The sequence below is a fragment of the Hydra viridissima genome, unplaced genomic scaffold (genome assembly GCF_058129835.1).
Source record: "Hydra viridissima isolate aposymbiotic clone 2 unplaced genomic scaffold, HvirCarnegie_v1 scaffold_9, whole genome shotgun sequence".
In the NCBI taxonomy this organism is placed as follows: domain Eukaryota; kingdom Metazoa; phylum Cnidaria; class Hydrozoa; order Anthoathecata; family Hydridae; genus Hydra; species Hydra viridissima.
Window position 1 is genome coordinate 13387470 of NW_028324308.1, and position 21557 is coordinate 13409026.

The 21557-nt window shown below is 31.8% G+C and overlaps 1 protein-coding gene across 1 annotated transcript in view; it reads left to right on the top strand.

Annotated features, from left to right (window-relative positions):
- LOC145185895 (uncharacterized) overlaps positions 1-18496 on the top strand; it is a 62550-nt gene extending 44054 nt beyond the window's left edge. The window contains exons 19-29 of the mRNA XM_090098705.1: positions 2930-3421; positions 4274-4762; positions 5072-5110; positions 7614-8102; positions 8254-8742; positions 9054-9092; positions 13964-14452; positions 14605-15093; positions 15405-15443; positions 16791-16829; positions 17855-18496. Of these exons, the coding sequence (XP_089954831.1) occupies positions 2930-3421; positions 4274-4762; positions 5072-5110; positions 7614-8102; positions 8254-8742; positions 9054-9092; positions 13964-14452; positions 14605-15093; positions 15405-15443; positions 16791-16829; positions 17855-18351 (3590 nt within the window). The 3' untranslated portion in view covers positions 18352-18496. The remainder of the gene's footprint in view (positions 1-2929; positions 3422-4273; positions 4763-5071; positions 5111-7613; positions 8103-8253; positions 8743-9053; positions 9093-13963; positions 14453-14604; positions 15094-15404; positions 15444-16790; positions 16830-17854) is intronic.
- Positions 18497-21557: the final 3061 nt, after the last annotated feature.

Genomic DNA, 21557 nt, shown 5'->3' on the forward strand with positions numbered 1-21557 from the left:
GCAATTCTCTTTCCCAAAATCATTCCGACTGACAACGATATCTGCTTGTGCGATACAGGAGGAAAATTAATTTCTTGTTGAGCAAAAATCTCGTGTTGTCCGTTGACGTTGAAATAGGTGGGATGACCCAATTTTTTATTGACCACAATAATGTTTTTCGGATTTTTTCGTTCCAACTCTTTAATTCTTTCCTCCAAATGACCCTTTGCAAATCCAAACTATGGACTTCTGCTGAGGTGCTGTTTTTAAACAACTTGTGAGGGGCGTGCATTTTTTGGGACGAAAAGAAAATTTTTTAAATCATTTTATTTTCATTTTATTGATGATTTTTATTTTCCAAAAGAGACAATATAAAAAAAAAGGCGCGTATTAAAAATGTCAGGCATAATCATCGAGGTGGATGGAAATTCCAACGTAATCATAACAAACATCACCAGCAAAAACAATTCTTTCAGGTACAGCATGAACAACGGAGCCAATTGGGAAAACATCGCCATTCCAGAAGGGAGTTACGACATCATCGACATTAACAATTACTTGCAAAAGTCCGTCTCAAACACGATAAAAAGTTACGCGTCTCAAAGTGCAAGTTACGTTGCCAGAAATAAAATCGGTTACTCCCCTGAAAACATCAAAATCGGATCCAATTCCAATACTTTAAAATCAACCATAAAACTTGGTTTGAATTATTTGATGGACTTGAACGTTGAAAACAGCATCGCATCAGTTTTTGGATTCACGAAAAGGCAGTTGAATTCCAATTCTGAATACGAGTCCGACAACATTGTTAGAATTTCAAGCGTCAACACGATCAGAATCGCCAACAACGTCATCGGGTCGGCATACATTAATGGCTCCCCAATTAAATTGCATTTACTCCTTTTACCCAGATGTGGGCCCAGGTTTTAAAATCATCGAGAGACCCACCCATTTGGTTTATCTCCCTGTCAAACTGAGCGAAATTTTCACGATGATCACTCGCATCATCAATCAAAATGGAAATTTAATCGACTTTCGAGGGGAAGACATCACGATACGATATCACATTCGAGAAGTGAAATAAATATTTTTCCAACGTTAAAAAAATGAGCAGATATATCAGTGTCAAAGTAAATGTGTCTCAGGGACAGACAGACAAAATAAAAAAATCAATAATGGAAGGCAAGCCAGTAAGCATCAGGATTTCAAAAGAAGATTTTAACGGAAACGATGTTTTGCTTGTAACGGAGAGACAACATCAAAAAATTGTGGACGCTCTCCGTCAAGGAGTGGGAGTAACCATTAAAATGAGCAAAACTCAGGTGGAATACAATTCTAAAGTGAAAGGAGGATTTACCTTGCACGAAAAAATTAAATACCTTCAAACATTTTTAATTGCATCTTATCATGCAATTTAAATTTTTTTTTGAATTTTTACTTTAGTGCGCAATGAAAAATTTAATGCTACATTTATTCAAAAAAAAAGTTTTGTCCCAGAAATCACAAATTAATTCTCGCGGAATAAAAAAAATATTTTGGATTTTAAACGAAAAAAATGGTTTTGTCCCAGAACTCTCATTTCCTAGTAGTATTAAACAATATTTCTATGTATTTTTCATCATCAATATTGTTGTCAATAACCATGACTGATGAAGTGACATCAAGAGTCTCTTCTCCATTAGCCTAAAGTGGACATTCTTCAATCTCTTTATCAGCATCATCTGTTTGTTAAATATTGATTTACAAGACATTTTTTAGTGAAGGAAAATGTTCTTTCCCACAATAATGCGCCACCATTAATTATTAAGAAGAATTAAGGAATTGTATCGGATAGTTAAGTGTGATGTAATTAAGTTTAATTAAGTGTGAAAGGCTTTCAATATGCTATTAACGATAGTTCGCCTGATAGAGTTTTTAAGTAATCAGCGGCAGTTTCTTGACTAACCCGTATATATCCTCAGCAAACAATCTTTAATTAAAAGAAAAATGGTCAACAATACTTTCAGTTTTCATTCATTAACTGGAAGGTGAGGCAGTAATAGAGCTACTTCGGTAATCTTTCATCTTCATACTTCGCATCTTTAAATACTATAAAGGGCTTCCTTTTAGTAATGTCACCTTAAGCTGCTATCCCAATAGTAACCCTGCATTCCTCGTGAGCTCTTGCTTTCATACCACATGTCTTGCCTCTACGGATTTCAACGGTTGTATCAGACAACGTAAAAATGGATGTTTCACGGAAGGGTATTAGAGTATATAGCGTTTAGTATATGCATCAAATGCTATCGAAATCTAAAAGCAAATGCCATCAACATCTCTAACTCCTTTCAACAGAATTTCAATGAAAAAAAAGTTTACGTTGGTAAGAAATGGTATTAAATTTAAAAAAAAATAATAATAATAAAAAAGTTACGGTAAAGTATTAAATTTTTATTCAAGTACCTTACATCACATGTATAAAGATTACGGCACACATCAAGTATTTAATTCCGCTTTTTTAAATGTCAGAGCATATTTCTCTAAATTTTGGTAACCTTGTGTATTTAATACCATACAATTATGGTGTGCTTCTTTATAATAATTGAAAAAGTTTAATTCAGCTCCCCACGACAATATGCGAGTCCATCCCCGATGTAAACAAATTCAAGCTTAACAAATTTTTCTCTACAGTATTACATTTTAATATGCTCTTCTGTTTACAATAGATTCAATTTTCCTATTTATAGAAAAACATTCTTGATTCTGTAAACAATTTTAGCAACTTTCAAAAATGCTTTATAAGACACGTTCCATATTTACTTCACGCAATGGTCTCCTTCAAGCACCATTGCTTGAAGTAAATATGGAAATAAAGTAAATAACGTTGTTTGCTTTCTAGATTTTTTCAACACTTCTCGCAGTTGAATCTTTTAATTTATCCCAATTAATTTTTTCTTACATTCTCTTTTAGCATTTTATTTTGAGAAAAGCAACGAATTCAATATCTTGAGCAATAATTTGCTTCAAACTTTGCCAGAGTTACGAAAAGAATACACAGTGTCTTTTAAGTTAAAACCCAATTCATATTCAAAAGGATGGAAAAGTGTTCTTCATTTAACATTGGGCAATGATTATGGTGCTTTTGGTGATAGAAGCCCAGGTATTTGGTTTCATGAAGATGGGTCAGGAAAACTTTCAATTTTTGGTGCTATAAGTAATAATAACAATTATTATGTTGAGACTGTCCCACTTCCTTTGCGTGAGTGGTCACACATTAAAATTTATCAACGTTTGTCAAACGGCCTCTACCTTTACTCTGTTGACCTTAATGGAGAAAATATTCACAGTGTTGAAAACTCTAAAGCAACTGTATTTAAAAATGTAAAAGTATATGCTGGTGACCCTTGGTATAGTGCGCAAGATGGATCAATTAAAGACCTAAGAATCTTCAATGGGAATGCTGGTAAGTTAGTTATAATGCATTAAGATCAATATGCATTATGATTGATATTTTTAAGTTTGTATGACCTCCTGAGAGACGAAGAGAAATCTATTAAATACTAAGAATTGAATTAAAATTCACATCACTCACATTTGAATCGCATTTTTATATTAGATTTACTATCATTTTTTTTAAAAAAATATTCATCATGTTGGAGAAAGTTGAAAAATCTTTTATAGGGTTTATATATATATATATATATATATATATATATATATATATATATATATATATATATATATATATATATATATATTTTATATAAACATAAAAAATTATGAGAGTTTTCTTGTTGATTATAAGTTACACTACGTGTGTTTTAAAATATTTATTGCATAGTGTGCATGGTAAATCACTTACAAAGGAGGTATAAAACCATACCTTTATTACGTATTGGTATTGAAATTGTTTAAGCTTTTAATAATACATTTTTTAAAGTAAAATAGGCCAAACTAGTCCATGTTTATACAAATAGTTAAGAGTATGCTTTATATTCTAATCGACATCTATTCTTACAATGACGTTTTCTAATTCTACTTTATAAAAATTTTGAAATCGTTGTTTAATAACTAACCCTTTCTTTGCATTTCGTAGCAAATATGCTATCCTGTCCAAAATATAAATTACAATACTTCTAAAAATGATGAAAAAAGCCTAGAGGAAAAACTCTTACTAAATTTAAATATTGTTTAAAGATATTATCAATAAAAAAACCCTTTTTGACTTATTTAACTAGGTTTTAAATTCTTATTCAAAAAATTAGAGAGTATAAGCATAACATATGAACATTTAAAAGAATTTCATATTTTATAGAACAACTGATATGGAATGTTAGCACACCATTAGAAAAAGGAAACTACATAGCACTTATTCCCAAACTTGAAAAAGAATATTTGGTATCATTTGACGTTAAATATAACTTACTTGTTGGTGGCTGGCATAGTGTTATTCACTTCACTATTGGCGCTGATGTTTCTAATTACGGTGATAGAGTTCCTGGGGTCTGGTTTCATGAAAGTGGTAAAGGAGGACTTCTCATTGCTGCTCCAATTAATGGTGATCGCAATCGTCACTTTGTCACAAAACTTCTTGCAGTAAATCAATGGTCACAGGTTGAGATCAGTCAAACTTTGAAAGACGACATTTACGTATACACAGTCAGAATAAACGGAAGTCTTGTCTTTTCTGAAAACAACAAGCGAGCTCAAACTTTTGATAATGTCAAAGTATACGCTTCAGATCCATGGTATGATTCTCAAGACGGCTCAATCAGAAATTTGTTTATTATCAACGGAATTTCAAGTGAGTATACTTCTTTAATAATTTGATACAAAGAAAGTAAGTTAGGATTTAGATACGGTTTCAGTTTGTTTTGTTGCTGATTTCGTTTATTTATCTATCACTCATTATTAAACATGTTAAACACTCTTTTCTTTATGTTTACTAATATCATTAGCCTTTATTATTGCTGGTGGTATTTTTGGTTTGCTTTATTTCTTTTTTAATATGGTGACTTATTTTTAACTTTTGTAAAACTTGTATGAACGGTACTAGATTCCTTTAAAGTCCGCTTGTTCAAGTTCAAATCAGTTTTCTTGTTTCTCTTGCTAGGTAACGTACTTCTGCCACCTGTTACAGTTCTTCCTAAAGGTATATGAAAGTGTTTTTTTTTTAAAAGAACATAAGCAGTCTTAGTGAAATAAACTATAGCTATAAAGGCTTTTAATAATGTGGAGTATCTTCCATTCAGATCATGATTTTTTAACATATGGTGCATAACTTAGGCAATGCTAAAGATAATGCATTCTTGTCAAGACATTTTGCTTGTATGAAATAAACATTTGTAAAAGTCACATTAATTTAGAATTGAATTTAAATGAACATTTACACTATAATACAAATTGCCAAGAATAATCATTACTCACCAAATAGAAAATGTTGGATATCAAATGAGATTAGTATTGATATATTCGATTTTTCTGGCAATTATTGTTTCATGTTGATTTTTCAACAGTGTGCTAACTTTAAAGAAAAGTAAGGTTTTGTTGTCCACAAATCATTTAACGTTTAGCTTTACTAAAAATGTTAAAATCATTATCTATTATTAATTAAGTAAGATAATTCTATTAACTTTGCATCTTATAATAAACTGAGTTAAACTCTTATCTAAAACTTTCGATTCCCAGCAAGCACACAACGTTGAAACAACTTTGAAATAACGTTGATCAACGTTGATCAATATTATTTCAACGTTTTTTTAACGTTGTTTGCTGGCTGGGTTATTAACTAAGAATAATTAAAAGTACTTCAATGTAATCGAAGGAGGAAGTTTCATGGAAATAAAATTTTTTTTTCTCTGATTATACTGTTGTTACATGTCTGTGTGAAATTTTAAAACTTTCATGACTTGTGTTGCAATCTTAAAGCACAGCGTAAAGCTTCAGTACATAGTAGTGGCCGAAAACGAACACCTTTCTAAGTAAAAAATTTTTAGTAATAATTTATTTATACTATGATAACTCAGGCGTTGTGAAGTTTTTATTATTCCAGCTTAAACAGTTTGTGAGAAATTTTGAACAAATTTTGAAAAAAGTTGAAAAAACAATAAAATTACTAAAACAAAATTAACTCTAATAAAACTTTAAAACTACAGTTATTACCATTTAAACAAACATATTATTAAACCTATTCTAACTCAGGTGTTTAGCCAACTTACTTTCATCTTCATATTTTTTTTCAAATTTGTTGAGGGTATCAAAAACTTCATATTTATTAAATACCGGCGTGATTTCATATCGACTTGCCGTGCATTAATCGCTAAGAATATAAGACTTTTAAAACATCAAGAAGGTTTATTACAGTCTAATTTTATTGCTTCAATCGGATTTCAACTTTGATATAGCCAATATGGGGAAAAGATGATTTATCGTGTAATTTATTTTTGTACTAGCGAAAAAAAAAAATCAGGTACATTATTTAGTTAACATTGGAGCTCATACAATATTTTCATGGTACATGCATCTTGTGAACTTGTTGTACCTGATGAACAATAGAAAAAAAGAGAAGCTTCTCTACCAACGGCTTTAGATCATAACGTATCTTTAGGTATTTACATCACGAGCAATGTTTGTACCTGGTACTAATAAAACCCGAATTGAGACCATTAAGGCTTTCAAAATCATACATCATATAATATTGTTGAACCTAATATTAGATATATGCAACTCATCCATGAAAACGCTACAGTGCTTCTTTTTATATTTGAAGAGTCTTCGAAAATATTAAAAATCTCGAAAAAGTGAAATATTTTAAACGTAAAGAGTTAGTAAAAGTCTAGAGTTAGTAAAAAAGTCATTAATTCGATTGCGACGTGATCTTAACTAAACTATTCAAAACAACTTTATGCCCAATAAAGTTGAAGTTTATGACATTTTATCTTCGGTTTCGATTGAACGAGGAAGTTTCAAAGAAAAGCCAATGAGATATTATTTTTTGAAAGTGATTATTAAAAACTGCGATTACCCATGGTTCTAACAATATCTAGATCTATGGGGGAAGTATTATTCTTTATCGTGCAATTCATTTCTAACACGAAAATCTTTACGAGTAAGATTTACGATTTTCATTTCGAAATTTTCGACTTAAATATCTTCTACATATCCTCTAAAGGGTATAACATAAAACATTCATATTTTGGGTTTTTCTTATCAAATGTGTTCTTCATTATTGCCAAAATCAATTATGGAAAATGAAAATGAGACATTTTTGTTTTTTGACGACCTGATTTCATACTATGCATAGGTGTGCAAGGCATACTTTGATAAAGCAGTGGTTCATCCTCTAAGCGTTTTATAGGGAGCCTTTCCCACATCTTTAAGCTATGCTTTCGAGCATGCCGTAAATTAGTTAAACAAAAAAACATTTTTAAGACCAAGAAGTCTCTTTCCGCAATAACTGACAAGTTGTTTCCCCAATAACTCTCAAGTTATCATAAATATTGGCCTCCAAACGGACGTTTCATAGCGCTTGCATAGCAACAGTGCAATCTTACGACTACTGTTTATTTTAAAACGTGTTGGTTAGAAACTCTTCAGCATTACGAAAATTTTACGTTAACCCATAAAGTGTTGAAAAACGGAAACTGCTTTTTTAGATTATATCAACCATAGAGAAGAAGTTTCATTGGCTAAAGGTTTGTTGTTCGGAACTCTGGATGTTTTAAGAAAAGAATACACCGTGTCTTTTAACATAAAGCCAAACTCATACTCAATCGGTTGGAAGAGTGTTCTTCATTTAACTGCGGGTAAGGATTATGGAGCTTACAGTGACAGAATTCCAGGTGTATGGTTTAACAACGATGGCTCTGGAACGCTTTCTATTTTTGTCGCAGTGAGCGGCAATGCTGACTACTATATTGAAACGGCTCCTCTCCCATTGGGTCAATGGTCTCTCATCAAAATAGTTCAAAGTTTGGTGGACGGTAAGTATTGGCTCTCAGTAGATCTGAACGGAGTCAATATTCACAAGGTAGAAAACTCTGATCCTAGAGACTTCAAGAGTGTAAAAGTGTATGCTGCTGATCTTTGGTATGATGCTCAAGACGGTTCCATCAAAGACCTTTTGATAATCAACGGAAATGCAGGTAAGCGTAGCTTGTTTGGGTTTTTATCACTTGAAAAATATTTGAGAATGCTTCATCGAGGTTGTAGTAGGAACGAATTTAGACAATTAGAGCAGAGCCGATGTTTCTGTCGTCATTTTGAATTACTCTATTTCTGTGCGTTGTTTTCTAGAGGATCTTGTTGGTAACATTGGCACTCGTTTAGAGAAAGGAGAGCTTGTTGCTGTGATTCCAAAGCTCGATAAAGAATATTTAGTTTCTTTTGATGTAAAACCTAATTCATTTGTTGGCGGCTGGCACAGTGTGATTCACTTCACTATTGGCGCTGATGTTTCTAATTACGGTGATAGAGCTCCTGGTGTCTGGTTTCATGAAAGTGGTAAAGGAGGACTTCTCATTGCTGCTCCAATTAATGGTGATCGCAATCGTCACTTTGTCACAAAACCTCTTGCAGTAAATCAATGGTCACAGGTTGAGATCAGTCAAACTTTGAAAGACGACATTTACGTATACACAGTCAGAATAAACGGAAGTCTTGTCTTTTCTGAAAACAACAAGCGAGCTCAAACTTTTGATAATGTCAAAGTATACGCTTCAGATCCATGGTATGATTCTCAAGATGGCTCAATCAAAAATTTGTTTATTATCAACGGGGTTTCAAGTGAGTATCCTTTTTTACCATTTTGGCGCAAACAAAATGAGTTAGGGTTTAGATACGATTTAAGTTTACTTTGATGCTGATTTTGTTTATTTATCTATCGCTTAATATTAAACATGATATGCGCGCTTTACTTTATGTTTACTAATTTCATTAACCTATATTGTTGCTGGTGATATTTTTGGTTTGTTTTATATTTCTTTTTAATATGGTGACTTGCTTTTAGTTTTTGTAAAACTCGCATGTAATGAAATAGATATATTTTAACATCTGCTTGTTCAAGTTCAAAACAGTTTTCTTGTTTCTCTTGCTAGGTAACGTATCTCTGCCACCTGTCACAGTTCTTCCTAAAGGTATATGAACTTTTTTTTTTTTTTTAAATAATATAAACAGTTTAAGTAAATTGCGTCTAAAAATAAACTGAGTTTAACCATTAGTTTCAACTATTAATCATAAACTAAGAATGATTTTCAGTTCTTAAATGTAATTAAATGGGTAAATTTTCAGGGTATTAATTTTTTTTTTTCTTTTGTAACACAGTTGACAAGTCTATATTTGATTTGAAAACTCATTATCTTTGTTGTAATTTTATAGCACAGTGTGAATCTTCAGTACATTTTGTTTTCTAAAAAATTGAAAAACTTGTTAAGTAAAACCTTTTTGGTACTTTGCTAGTTATACTATGATTTCTTAACCTTTGTGAAGATTTTATATTTCCAACTGAAAGAGTTTGTTGGAGGTTTTGAGTATTTATTGAATAGATTGAAAAAACCACCATAGTACGTAAAAAGGATTATAATTTATAATAAAGTTTTAAAATCAGTTACTATTATTAACGTAACACAATCTAATTATTACTATACCCGCTCTAAGCCAGTATTTTTACCTAAATTTTTGTTATCTTCTAGTTTTTCATTAATATTGTCAAGGTCGTTAACGATTTTCTTTTTAATGATTACATGCGTGATTTCACATTGACTTGCTGTGCCTGTCTCGTTGAAAATTAAAGTCTTTTATTACCTCAGTAAGCGCAATGACTGTCCTAAGTTTTTGTTTAAACCGGAATTCTAAGTTGATATAGCCGATGAGGGGGTCAGATAATACTATAGCTCGTACAAAAATGTGTTAAAGTTCGCTTCCCTTCTCTTTTTAGGTGTGCGGAGTTCACCATAACTCCTATATAGTATATTTCTTGACTCAGCAGCTTCTTCACCCATTATTCCTAGTGGAACTGGCGAATACAACAAAATTTCAGCAAAATGTGTGAATACTTTATGCATTATAAACTCTTTTTGAAACCGTTTAATGTTTTTTAGCTATCTCCTTATATAGGACGACTTTTGATCTTTTCGAACTCTCTAGACCTTTAGCTGAAGCCGGTATGATGCATGAAGCAGAAAATTGAAGAGCATCATTCATAAATGAATAGAAAAAAATACCATAACACAGTTCGTCCTACTTTGCTTTGAATCCTTTATTGACTTTTATTTGACCGTTGTTTATTTTGGAGTAGCTCCAATATTGGACAAGTTTGCATTGATTTTGTGTTAGTAATGAATGAAAGTAATTTCTCATCTGTTATTTTCATCACAAAAGCGAAATAAGTTAATACATATTTGCCATTTTGAAGTTCCCACTAGGTGGGTTCTATATCTTCCATTTCTTCTTCTACATCAGCTCTGATAATTAGAATCATTTGATTGTGTTCCTTTATGAACTCCAAGATTAGAGAACGACAAATTGCACAATTGTATCCTTTTTCAACATAAACAAAATCAAAGGAGTGGTAGTTGTGGCTAAAAGGTTTGAGTCATTTGCTCTGCGATTAGAAAATTGATGATGTTATTGGCAGTATCCCGAAGAACCATCAAGCATCCACCTACTCAGAAACATGAGCTCTTCAAAGTTTCTTTTTGCAACTTCTAAATATTCAATATTTTTTTTTAAATAACTTCCACGATTCTCTCCGCAGTAAGTCTCATTAAACATTGATGCTTGACCTTAACTCTAGATTCGCTTACTTTAATTCTTTCACTATTCGGAACGCACCCCTCTTTAGTGTTTGGGACGGTTTAGTAACAAGGAACTTCTTGTCTCTGTGTTAAGTTTTTTCGTATACTAATACGCTCATTTCAGTATCAATATAAAACTCTGAGGCTTCCTCTGATGTAATTGGTTTATTTTCCTGTGTTAAATTTGCGTTCATGAGGCAAGACCCTTATTGATATTTTTGCTATATAAGATGTGAGTTTTGCCAATGTGAAGTTCTAGTCAATGTATGCTTTCCATCTTGCTTTCAATTAGGCTTTTTCCACTGAATCGATGCTTGAATAATCGTTTTCGTCTGCATTAATCTGGAGATTGAAACGTAAACTTATATAACAAAAAGCTTTTTCGGTCGCCCACGTTCAGATGATAATGTTGTAGGTCCTGGAAACTCAGATGATACAAATTGCTCTGTACATATTTGCAGTTTAAATACACCATTCAACCATTTTCCAAGCTTTGAATATAGTCAACATATTATGAGACTCCTTACAATAAACGGCGTAAATACCTTTTATGCATCTTTATGTTACTTCTTTAAGGTTATCTTGAAAAGTTTCTTTCGGTTCACATAACTGCAAACTTGAGCAAAGTTTTCATTTGTAAACAAATGAGAGTCAAAACAGCCAATTATTCCATTGATACGAATCTCCATTTTAATTAGGTCTATTCCATCGAGGAACTTGTAAAATCATTTGTTGAACTTGTGCACATTATGTGTGTTTCATAGTAACTTAGCAGGTATATATCAGGTACTTTTGCACATAGGCAAGAAATGATACGATAGGTTTAATTAAATTTTTACATATTTTTATATTTTTGCACCAGCCAAAAAAGTAATCAGGTACTTTATGTATTTAACATTAGAGATGATACGATATTTTCATGGTATATGCATCTTGTAAAACTTTGTAATTTGAAAGACAAACCGAAGAGATTATGTTATTTGAAATTGATTAATACAAACATCGTTTAACTGTGTTTCTAGCAATAAATAGATGTCACGGGGAAATTTTATCCTTTATTGCACTATACTTTTCTAAAAAAAGTCTTTCATTGTAAGATTTACAATTTTTTCTCGAATTTTTCGGCTTCATTAAATGCAGTAGCGTGCTAAAGTTTATAAACAGCTAAAGCTTTCTAGTTTTTTTGTCATAACTTTTTGCCTTTTCACTGAAAATGAATAGAATTTTCAACAGTTGTTCTTCTAAATTGATTACAAAGTATAGTTTACCCAAAAAAATAAAAATTTGTAACGGAAGGAAGAAATTTAAATTTTATTGAAAACATAATCGTGCGAAAGTTTATAAGCAGTTCCATTTCCCATTTAAAAAAATCGAATTTTTATTACAAAAAACTTATTAGTATTAAAACTAATTTATTGGAGATAATATTTAACTTAAATTGAATTTAAAAAATAATGGGAAAGTTTAAAGAATTGTTACTAGAAAAGAAAAATTTAATAATATGTGCTGTAGAGAAGATTCCTTATAAGCAAATTTCTGAGCTTTATGATGTGGCTAAATCGACAATTAGCGTACTAGTTAAGAGATATAGAGAATTTAAGACACTTGAAAACAAGCATCATCTAGGAAGGCCTAAGATAACTACAGAACATCAAGACAGAATTTGGATTAGACAATCAAAACAAGATCCTTGTAGAAGTGCTGCCGGATTTAATGGTATTTTGAGCAAGAATTATGGTGTTAAGTGAAGCGCAGATACTACAAAACGTCGCCTGCGTCAGTATAATTTTTTTGGTCGTCATTCTGCTAAGAAACCATCAATATTATTAAATAATCGCTTGGCACGAATAAAATTTGAAAAAAATCATTTGGATTTGACTTCAAAAGAATGGTCAAAAGTAATTATTCAGTGACGAATCAGAGCTTTGCATGTTTGGTAACGATGGTATCAAGTACTTGAGACGTTCGAAAGATGAAAGATTTGCTCTTAAGTATCAAATTCCAACAATTAAACATGATGGTGGCAGTATAATGGTTTGTGGATCTTTCAGCCGTGATTCTATTGGTCCACTTCATCGCAATTGAAGACATAATGAATCAGAATGTACATTTAAATATAATCTAGAATCTTATGCTGCCACATGGAAAGGACAAAATGTAGTAGAATTTTCCAGAAAGACAACGATCCAAATCATCGTGTAAATTGTGAGAAAAATTTTTTAAATTCGAAAAAAATTCCACTATTGGACTGGCCTTCTCAAAGTCCAGATTTAAATCCTCTAGAACATCTTTGGGAAAATCTTGATCGTCAATTGAAGGTCAAAAAACCGACCAATAAAATTGATTCATTCAAGATGTTTTTGAATTGTTGGGCAAATATCCCCGTAGATGTGTTTGTCAACTTAGTTGACTCTATGCCTCATCGATGTAAAGCAACTTTAAAATCTAGAGACTATCCAAAAAAATACTGATGTGCTGTGTTAAAAAATTGTGGAGGAATTAGAAATAATATCTCTTTTTTGAACTTTTTTTATTTTTTTATAAACTTTTGCACGATTAAGTTTCAATAAAATTTGAATTTCTTCCTTCTGTTAACAACTTTCATTTTTTTGAGTAAATTATACAATGTAATCACTTTAAAAGATCAATAATTAAAAATTCGATTTATTTTCCGTGAAAAAGCCAAAAGACGAAAACACAAGAAAACTTTAGCTGTTTATAAACTTTTGCACGCTACTGTATCTCCAAAACGGTATAACTTAGAACATTCATATTTTGGGTTTTCCTTATCAAATGTGTTCGTAATAGATCTCCACAGTCAAAAATGGAACATTAAAATACGATTTTTTTAGTTTTTGAAAACCTGATTCCACATTTTGTATAGGTGTGCAAAGCATACTTTGAATAAGCAGTGGTTCATTCTTAAAGCGTTTTTTAGGGAGCCTTTCCCACATATTTGAACAATCCTCTCTAGCATGCCGTAAATGAGTTAAGCAGATAACATTTTTAACACCAAGCAGTCTCTTACCGTAATAACTCTAAAGTTGTTATAAATATTGGCCTCCAAACGGACGTTTCATAGCGCTTGCATAGCAACAGTGCAATCTTACGGCTACTGTTTATTTTAAAACGTGTTGGTTAGAAACTCTTCAGCATTACGAAAATTTTACGTTAACCCATAAAGTGTTGAAAAACGGAAACTGCTTTTTTAGATTATATCAACCATAGAGAAGAAGTTTCATTGGCTAAAGGTTTGTTGTTCGGAACTCTGGATGTTTTAAGAAAAGAATACACCGTGTCTTTTAACATAAAGCCAAACTCATACTCAATCGGTTGGAAGAGTGTTCTTCATTTAACATTGGGTGAGAATTTAAATGTTTACGGTGACAGAGTTCCAGGTGTATGGTTTAAAAACGATGGCTCTGGAACGCTTTCTATTTTCGTCGCAGTGAGCGGCAACGCTAACTACTATATTGAAACGGCTCCTCTCCCATTGGGTCAATGGTCTCTCATCAAAATAGTTCAAAGTTTGGTGGACGGTAAGTATTGGCTCTCAGTAGATCTGAACGGAGTCAATATTCACAAGGTAGAAAACTCTGATCCTAGAGACTTCAAGAGTGTAAAAGTGTATGCTGCTGATCTTTGGTATGATGCTCAAGACGGTTCCATCAAAGACCTTTTGATAATCAACGGAAATGCAGGTAAGCGTAGCTTGTTTGGGTTTTTATCACTTGAAAAATAGTAGTGAATGCTTCATTGAGGTTGTTTTACAGAAGGAATTTAGAGAATTAGGGCAGAGCTGAAGTTTCTGTCGTCATTTTGAACTACTCTATTTCTGTGTGCTATGTTCTAGAGGATCTTGTTGGTAGCATCGACACTCCTTTAGTGAAGGGAAATATTGTTGCTGTGATTCCAAAGCTCGATAAAGAATATTTAGTTTCTTTTGATGTAAAACCTAATTCATTTGTTGGTGGCTGGCACAGTGTGATTCACTTCACTATTGGCGCTGATGTTTCTAATTACGGTGATAGAGCTCCTGGTGTCTGGTTTCATGAAAGTGGTAAAGGAGGACTTCTCATTGCTGCTCCAATTAATGGTGATCGCAATCGTCACTTTGTCACAAAACCTCTTGCAGTAAATCAATGGTCACAGGTTGAGATCAGTCAAACTTTGAAAGACGACATTTACGTATACACAGTCAGAATAAACGGAAGTCTTGTCTTTTCTGAAAACAACAAGCGAGCTCAAACTTTTGATAATGTCAAAGTATACGCTTCAGATCCATGGTACAATTCTCAAGATGGCTCAATCAAAAATTTGTTTATTATCAACGGGGTTTCAAGTGAGTACCCTTTTTTACCATTTTGGCGCAAACAAAATGAGTTAGGGTTTAGATACGATTTAAGTTTACTTTGATGCTGATTTTGTTTATTTATCTATCGCTTAATATTAAACATGATATGCGCGCTTTACTTTATGTTAACTAATATCATTAACCTTTACTGTTGCTGGTGGTATTTTTGATTTGTGTTATATTTCTTTTTTAATAATGGTGACTTGTTTTTAGTTTTTGTAAAACTCGCATGTAATGAAAGATATATTTTAACATCTGCTTGTTCAAGTTCAAAACAGTTTTCTTGTTTCTCTTGCTAGGTAACGTATCTCTGCCACCTGTTACAGTTCTTCCTAAAGGTATATGAAAGTGTTTTTTTTTTAAAAGAATACCAACAATCTTAGTAAAATGAACTATAGCTATAAAGCTTTGATAATGTGGAGTATCTTCCATTCAGATCATTTTTTACAAATGGTGCATAACTTAGGCAATGCTTAAGGTAATGTATTCTTGTCAAGACAAGTTGCTTGTTTGCATCAAACATTTTTAAAAGTAACATTAATTTAGAATTGAATATAAATTAAGATTTACACTATAATACAAATTCGCAAGAATAATCATCACTCACCAAATAGAAAATGTTGGATGTCAAGTGAGATTAGTATTGATACATTCGATTTCCATTTAATGAAGTTGTATAACTTAATGCAGAAGCACTTTAAGATGGGCTTTTAGGTTATTGAAAACAAAATGATTGAGACATGTTTGTTCAAGCTGACATAATCGGCAAGTTTTGTTTCATTTGGTCTGTTCAACATTATAAATACTTTCGCTACAAATAAGGTTTTGTTTTCCACAAAGCATTTGAAGTTTAGCGTTTCTAAAAATATTACAATCATGAACTGTTATTAATTGAATAAAATCAATGCTTCTAACTTTTTATGGAGAGCGTTTTATGGTGAGCCATTCTTACTAATTTTAATAATTCTTTTGAGAATGCTGTGATTAAGTTTAGCACTAACTATTTTCATACCAAGTGGTGTTTTTCCGCAATAATTGTCAATTTATTCTTAAAATTGACCTCCATAAGCAAGTGTCATAGCATTTGCATAGAAACTATGCTATTAAACGATTAAAATTTGTTTTAACTGTTATGTTTCGAAATTCTGCCGCACTTCAGACTTGAAATATTGGTCTTTGCGTTCGTTGAAATGCGGAAATTGCTTTTTTTGTTTTTATTGACCTTACAGGAAAAGTTCGGCTGATTTAAAATTTGTTGTTTGATTTCTCGACATTTTAAGGAAGGAATCTGCTTTGTTATTTGATTTAATTTTTTGGTGTTTATAGCACTTCAAATATGTTTTTAAACGTTTCATCGTGGTATTATGGAATGAGTTTTGATAAGTAGGGATGCGCTTAAGCACCTTTTAAGTATTTTGATACAAATGAAATGAGTTAGGATTTAGCTTCTATTTTCTTTATATAGTTTATATTATTGCTTTTTTAAAGTTTGTAAATTAATTTCTATTTCAACAATAGTTTACAATATATTGTCTATAATAACTGTTTTATAACAGAAGGAGAAGTATGAGTCATATATTTTTTTTTTATTTTAGTGTAAGATCTATTTTCTTTTAGTCAAATAAGTAATTATAAAGCTCAATAAAGTTTTTATATTTACTTGTATTTTTTAAATCTTTTTGCAGGTAAAGCTCCTTTCCGAAACGCTATCACCCTTCGAAGAGGTTATTTTTAATTATCACGTTGGTTTTCTTCTTTTTAAATGCCGCATTACATGGTCGTGCGAATGTTTTTCAACATTTCTTTTAAATTCTTTTTTGATAATTTTAAGTGCTTGGTAACGGGTGTTCAATAAAAGTCTTTACAAAATGAAAAGGTCTTAACTTCTTTATTATTTGAGCTAAAAATTAAAATAAAATATTTTTAAATAGATTATTATGTCCTCTGTTTATTTAATTATCGTCTTCTGTAAGTAAATAAGTCGTTACTCTTCCTAACCGTCGACGAATTTAGTTGAAAGTGTCTTTTACAAGCTTAATATCGATTTTCTTGAGACAATAACTTATTTTAGTACGTAGTTTGTTATTATCATAAACCATTCTTTTCAGAATACTCCAAAAATCCTCGTTTGAGAAAAGTTCTGTTACGTTTGGCGGATTATCCACTCTGGTAACATAAATGATACTTTTCCTGCCAAAGTATAAAACTACCGTTTTAGCCTAATGGACCCCAAAGTAAAATAACACTCGTCGTCAATAATGCGCGTTCTAGTTTGAAGTTTTCAATACAGTCTTTCGCAACAGATATGAATTCACTCTCTTCGAGCCTCCTCTCGCTCTGGTACTTTTTTCTTCTCGTGGTAAAAGATGCTTGTCTTAGTTTGCAACATATAAATTATAATTGCTGGACTAGATTTGATTTTCCAAGCACCCTGTCGTTGTGAAACTTCATTAAGGCGGTTAAACATGTCCTTAAGCGCTTAATTTTTTTTTATTCGTTTTTATTGCTTTACGGCCACTTTCTTGACTCTTTCATAACTGGAATTGTTTTCAGCACGGTTGATTATGTCTGAGATCTTCGGCTTTAAAATGATCTAGTAAGAACAAGATAGAAAATTTTGCAATTAAAAAAGTTAGGGAGAAGACGTTTATTTTGTCTTCAAACTTTCAGAAAGTTTTTATTGAACAGCTGTTATTTAATGACTGGTTTTAAATTATTGCATTATTAGCCAATATCCACGTTTTTTTAGATTTTGTTGATAATGGATTAGAATTAGTACTTCGTAGAAGTAACTTAGTTACAACATTGGCACTTTTGAAGAAACAATACAGTGTTTCGTTTGAAGTAAAACCTACTGCTTATGTAACTGGATGGCACAGTGTTATTCATTTGACGATTGGACAGAATTTTGGAACCTATGGTGATAGAAATCCAGGTATATGGTTCCTGAAAGATGGCTCAGGAAAATTAGTTATTTCTTCTGGGATAAATGGAAAACACAACCATAACTTCACTATAAACTCACCATTGCCCCTTAATCAATGGACTAAAATTGAAATATCTCAGCGTCTTCAACAATTGGTCTACATTTTTGAAGTAAAAAGAAATGGCGCTCTTATATACCATGTACTTAATAACGATGCACGAGATTTCCAAAACGTGAAGGTTTATGCTAGTGATCCTTGGTATTCTGCTCAACCTGGATCAATCAAAAATCTTAAAATTACCAATGAGGTTTATCAATGAAACTATTTAGCTAATGTTAATTTTGTGAATAGAGCTTAATGATTAGTCATTTAGTAGGTGTTGGGAATAGATTCGACAAGTGCTTCATTTTCTTATGCTTTGTTTTAATTTTTTTATATTTGAAATGGATAACTTGTGTATGTTAGTTTATTCAGTAATTATTTTTTCCCTTGCCCTTTTCTAACCAAACAGTTCCCATACCCTCAACCCCACTCTCCACAATCTTTCTACAGTAGTCGGCCATCACATTAGGACCAGCTGTAATTTTTTGTAAATATCGTGTAAAAATAAATTTTTTGGCAAAAAGAAAAATAATGGTGTAATTTAAAGCTTGTTCCTTTATTTATAAAGTTATAATTGATGAAAAATAAACAAATAAATTTAAACATTTTGAATATTTATTGGTTATTACAATAAATTATATAAAATATATATTAAGTATTAATATTTTGTAAAACCGCCTTCATTTGCAATAACTGCTTCGATTCGTCGTAGCATGCTTGCAATTAAACTTTTTATAGTTTCTGTCAACTCTGGGTTATTGTGCCAGATTCTGATAATATATTCCATAAGATCTTGCTTGTTAGTAAGATTTTTTTTTCCAACATCTTGCTTTACTATTTCCCAAATGTTTTCTATGGGGTTAAGATCAGGTGAGTTGCCTGGCCATGGCAATACATCTACTTTTTTCTGTTTTAAAAATGTTATAACACTTTTTGCTGTGTGGCAAGTTGCACCATCTTGCATAAATATAAGATTTTTGACATTTTTGGACTTCTTTTGAATTTTTTTGACATTTTTAGACCAATCTGCCATTTGAGGAAGCAACTGGTTCTCCAGAACTTCGTTATACTGGTCCTGCTTCATTGTGCCAACTACTTTGTAGAGACGCCCTGCTCCTTGCCCACAAATGACAGACCACATAATTACTGAAGCTGGATGCTTGACTGTTTCCACAATGCAGTCAGGATGAAACTTTTCGTTCGTTCTACGACGAACAAAAGCTGTTTTGTCCATCATTACTTGAAAAGTTGATTCATCAGAGAAGCAAATCTAAAATAATGCTTATTTTAAATTATAATATTTATGAATATATTTAAAATATTTTACGAATATGAATGCTAATAAAAATACTTTTTCCCAATCCTCAACAGACCAGTGACGATAGTTTCGAGCCCACTCCAGTCTCTTTTTTTTCATGAGTCAAGTCAGTTTTGGTTTCTTGGCTGGGCGATGACACATCAATCCCTCTTCCTTCAGCCTTCTGCGAATTGTCCGGTCTGACACACCAATACCAGCTTCATGGATAAGCTTAGTCAATACATTTTATGGCTTTTTTCTGTTTTCCAGGCATATATTCCGGATAATACGATCCGCTCTTGGTGTTGTCTTTCGTTTAGAAGGTGGTCTCCATGGGCCAAACTATTCCCCTGTATCAGTTTTTTTTCTCACTCGCATTACGGTTTGGTGAGAAACCTTTACAATTTATGCAACTTTTCGCTGAGAATATTTTGTATTCTGTAAAAGACATCTAATTTGATTAACTTTTGTTGGTGTCATATCACATTTTTTACCCATAGCTGAAAATTTAAATTAATAACTTTAAAAACTACTATTTGGTGTCTTTCCATAAACAGGAAAAAAAACATAAAATCCTTTTTTTAAAATTAATGACTTACTGATTATTATTAAGTTCAAAAAAAATAATTAATTAAATAATTCACAGATGCTTGAAATTAAAATAAATCATATTTAAACTTCAATCAAACTAACAACTAAAAATAACCTTAATTTGTCCAATATGCACCAATTTGATTATGACAGGTGATTGCTGACAGCCAGAGTTGCCAATTGATAAATTTTTATTAAATGTTACTAAGAATAGAAATAACTTGACATGTAACAAAAAACAATTTATTTTCTCATATGCGAGTTTAAGCAACATATTTGAAATAAATTGTAAAAAAAACGTGTGGTACTAATGTGATGGCCGACCACTGTATATAATCCTTGAACCCATACCTCCTTGTAATCAAACTTTCGGTTGCTTCTTTATGGGCCTCACTACATTTGTGCTTTGAAAACCCTCTCCCAGATTCAAGCACTTTTTTCAAATGTCGATAGCCGTTCGAGGTAAAAATGTTTTCTGCTTTTGTTGACGAAATCATGTTTTTACATAAAGCAGCAACGGTAAAATAAATCTTGGTTGTAGAATACCCATGGGTATCAACGGAACCAGGATTGGTTAAATGATTTTTGCTTCGGATCCTTTTCAAACGTATTTGTTGGGAAATTATAATTACTAGGCTGGTTAGGTGGGTGAAAATTCTCAATCAGTTAAACCTCGTTGTAAATCGCAAGGTTCCTCGTACTATTTTTAATCTATTTAAAATTCTCTAACCATCAGCAGACTTTATGCGAAGAGTTTATAAAATATTAACACATTTGGTAGATCTGATGCCATTTGTTTTCTATAGAAACTTTGTACAAACTAAAATGTTGTTGAACAAAATATTGCAGATTTCATATCCTATTCTCGTTTCTTTAAATCAAATGACATTTTAGCATACTTTTCATTACAAAACAGACTTAATATAAGTCTATTTTACTTACCTATAAAGATGGTAAATGGGTCTAGTTTTCGGAAAGTCTTTAACATTTTCAGTCAATTTATGCTGTTCTTGTCGGGTAGTTAATGGATTATTTTTTTTTAACTTCATTAGTTGCTTGTTTCTGTAACCGAAATAACTTTACTTACATGATTTGAAATTCTAAATTAATTTAATTTGGTCTTTATATATTTATGCCTTTATACATTAAACTTCTATTTAGCTAGCGTCATGACGAAAAGAAGCGAAATTACGGTAGTCGATATCAAAGTGGAAGTTCAAAAGGTATTGCGGTATACCCCTAGCAAAGCTGTTGGCGGGGATAGTGGGCGTCTCCAGAATGATACTGATGCAAAATAGAATGTTTTTTTTTGTAATGAATGCTTTTACGCCAGAAAATGTAAGCTATTTTTTAATTTTATTTATTATGTTGGTTTGACATCGCTCTACCACATAATGACATCGTCTTTACGTCAGTAATCTGACGTCGTTCCGATGTTGGTTTAACATCGCTTAACGTTGAATGACATTGGAATGCTGATGTCCCCTGATGTCTTTTTTTGACATCACCCAACCTTTCCATTTCCAACTAAAATC